Source organism: Chlorella variabilis (genome assembly GCF_000147415.1).
Source record: "Chlorella variabilis unplaced genomic scaffold CHLNCscaffold_50, whole genome shotgun sequence".
Classification (NCBI taxonomy): Eukaryota; Viridiplantae; Chlorophyta; class Trebouxiophyceae; order Chlorellales; family Chlorellaceae; genus Chlorella; species Chlorella variabilis.
The window spans coordinates 22323-24902 of record NW_005435040.1 but is presented as its reverse complement, the minus strand read 5'-3'; the positions used below and the strand labels follow the sequence as shown (position 1 = coordinate 24902).

Here is a 2580-nt window from a genome sequence, read left to right as displayed (position 1 = left end):
GTCATCTAAAGCTTTAGTGAAGATAAAGCCTTTACTGCCTGTCTGTAATTCACTATGTGCGCCTGTGAACCCACTCCCGAGCTGTAAAGCTTATATAAAGCGTTACAGCTTAGCACCTGCTGGCAAAAATGCCCCATTTTGGGGGTAACATAGCCCAGCTTCCGCCTTCGGCGCAGATGGCGGCGTGCTGCCGGTTCAGAACAGGGTAGATATATCTTACAGCATGAAAAAATAAGATGAAATTGCTATGAAGGGCGCCCTCAATGTGCCCAGCTCCCACAGGGACGTGAGATTGTTCCTGGGGGCGCGCATGATGAGGCGGCGGCAGCACCGCAGGCGGCGCCCTCCCAGGGCGCTGCCGCGGCGGCCGCCATGGCAGCCCCGGGGCTGGCGGCATTGGCGGCAGCAGGATCCCAGCCTACCGGCACTCAGCCCAGCCCCACTGCCTCCCCACCCCCGCCTGCCCCCGCAGCAGAGCCCCACCCCAGAGCGCCGCGGAACGCTGAACTCCCTGCAACCGCTGTCCAGGCTATGCGGGCCGGCCCTCAATGTGCCCAGCTCCCACAGGGACGCACAGATGAGATTGCCAGCCTGCTTGCCCAGATGGATGCGCCGTTCACAGCCCCGGAGGCGGTGGAGCTGGCCAAGCGCACACCTGCGCTGAAGGCGGCGATTGGCCCCCTGCCGCCCTGGCTGCTGAAGCCAGCGATTACAGCCATGGCCCCGCTCTGGGCCGCCGAGGCTAACGCCTGGCGCCGCGTGGCTCGCCTTTCCCGCCCTGACGCCCGCAGCTCCATCACGATGCTGGCCAAGCCTGGCGGAGCCCCCGTCACGCCAGCCGACTTCCGCGGCATTGCGGTCAGCCCGGTGTTCCCCAAGCTCTATGCTGCGGGGCTGGCGCGGCGCGTCTCAGCGCATGCGGAGGCAGCGGGCACCCACGCCGACGGCCAGTTTGGCTTCCGCCCCGGCCGCGGCACCGAGCAGGCGGCCCTGGCGCTGCGCACGCTGATGGACCGCTACCGGCTGCTGCGCAAGCCCGGCAGCCGGCAGCGGGGCACCAAGCTCTGGGCCTGCTTCGTGGACTTCAAGCAGGCCTACGACCGAGTGCCACGCGAGGCGCTCTGGGCCAAGCTGGCACTCATGGGCTACAGCGGCGAGTGGCTGCGCGCACTGCAAGCCATCTATGCCGAGGTCCCCATGTCTGTGAACGTGCCCGGCATCGCGCACCGCCTCATCCACACCACCATCGGCTTGAAGCAAGGCTGCCCCCTCAGCCCCATCCTCTTCGACCTCTATATCGCCGACTTTGAGCGCCGAATGCTGGACGCGGCGGCGGCTGGCGGCTTCCACCTCCCCGAGCTTCTGCCTGGCTACCCTGCGCCCCCGCTGTTCTTTGCCGACGACTGCGCCCTGCTGGCCACCACAGCAGCTGGCCTGCAAGCCCAGCTGCGTGAGCTGGAGGCCTACTGCCGCGAGAACGGCCTCACCGTCAACGTGAAGAAGACGAAGGTCATGCTGCTCGCCGGCGCCACCAGCGAGGAGGCGGCGCTGCGGCGCGTGCGCAAGGCGCGGTTCACCTATGCCGGCAGCGAGATCGAGGCGGTGCCCGACTTCAAGTACCTGGGCATCACCTTCCACTGCTGCAAGCCGCTAGGGGAGTCTGCTGCCGCTGCCCGCGCGGCGGTGGCCCGCTTTGCCGCTGCATCGTTTGAGGCGCGATGCGAGGAGCTGGGCTTGGAGGCAGCCAAGCTACTGCTGACCCTTTATGACGTGCTTGTGGACTCTACGCTGTCCTATGCCGGCGCAGTGTGGGCCCCTGGGCTGGCGATGGCTGCGGCGGCACGCCCTGTTGTGAGCGGCGGCGCTGGACGCAGCACCCCGTTGTCGGAGCCCGAGCTGCAGCACCTGCGGTTCCTGAGGCGCCTTCTGGCGCTGCCGCGCAGCACCCCCGCCGCCACTATCCTGGCAGAGGCAGGCCAGCCGCCGCTCCATGCCCGCTGGCTGCGGCAGGCAGCCCGCCTGTGGAACAGCTTGGTGACCGCCCCTGAGGGCAGCATGCCGCGGCTGGTCGTGCAGGCAGCGGCAGCGGTGGCAGTAGATTGCGCAGACGTGCTGCCACAGCGGCAGCCTTGGGCCGCCCAGCTGGCGCACAGCCTCCGGGCTGTGGGCCTGACGTTTGAGCCGCTCCACATGGACAAGATTAGCCCGGACAGCGCGCAGCAGGCAACCTTGCGGCTCCACCTGGCGCGTGTGACGCAAGAGACGCCCGCCCACACCCGGCTGCGCCACTACTTCTGCGATGTGCGCCCGGAGTGTTGTAGCCTGGATGGGTATGGCCGCCCACCGTATGTCACGGAGGTGCGTGAGCGGCGCTGCCGCCGCGGCCTGACCGAGCTGCGCACAGGCATGCACTGGGGGGCGGAGGAGCAGGGGCGACGCACTGGCACGCCCCGCGAGCAGCGCGTGTGCCCGCACTGCCCCGCCCTGGATGGCCCTGGCGGCATTGAGGACACCCGACACATCCTGTTTGTGTGCCCCCTGTATGCCGCCGAGCGCGAGCGCTGGTCGGAGCTGTCCACG

At 68.1% G+C, this 2580-nt stretch overlaps 1 protein-coding gene across 1 annotated transcript in view; it reads left to right on the top strand.

Annotated features, from left to right (window-relative positions):
• Positions 1-247: 247 nt before the first annotated feature.
• The window catches only part of CHLNCDRAFT_55644 (hypothetical protein), a gene marked incomplete at both ends in the record, with an annotated part of 2819 nt that continues 486 nt past the window's right edge, over positions 248-2580 (top strand). The window contains 3 exons of the mRNA XM_005842732.1: positions 248-286; positions 473-550; positions 1600-2358. Of these exons, the coding sequence (XP_005842793.1) occupies positions 248-286; positions 473-550; positions 1600-2358 (876 nt within the window). The remainder of the gene's footprint in view (positions 287-472; positions 551-1599; positions 2359-2580) is intronic.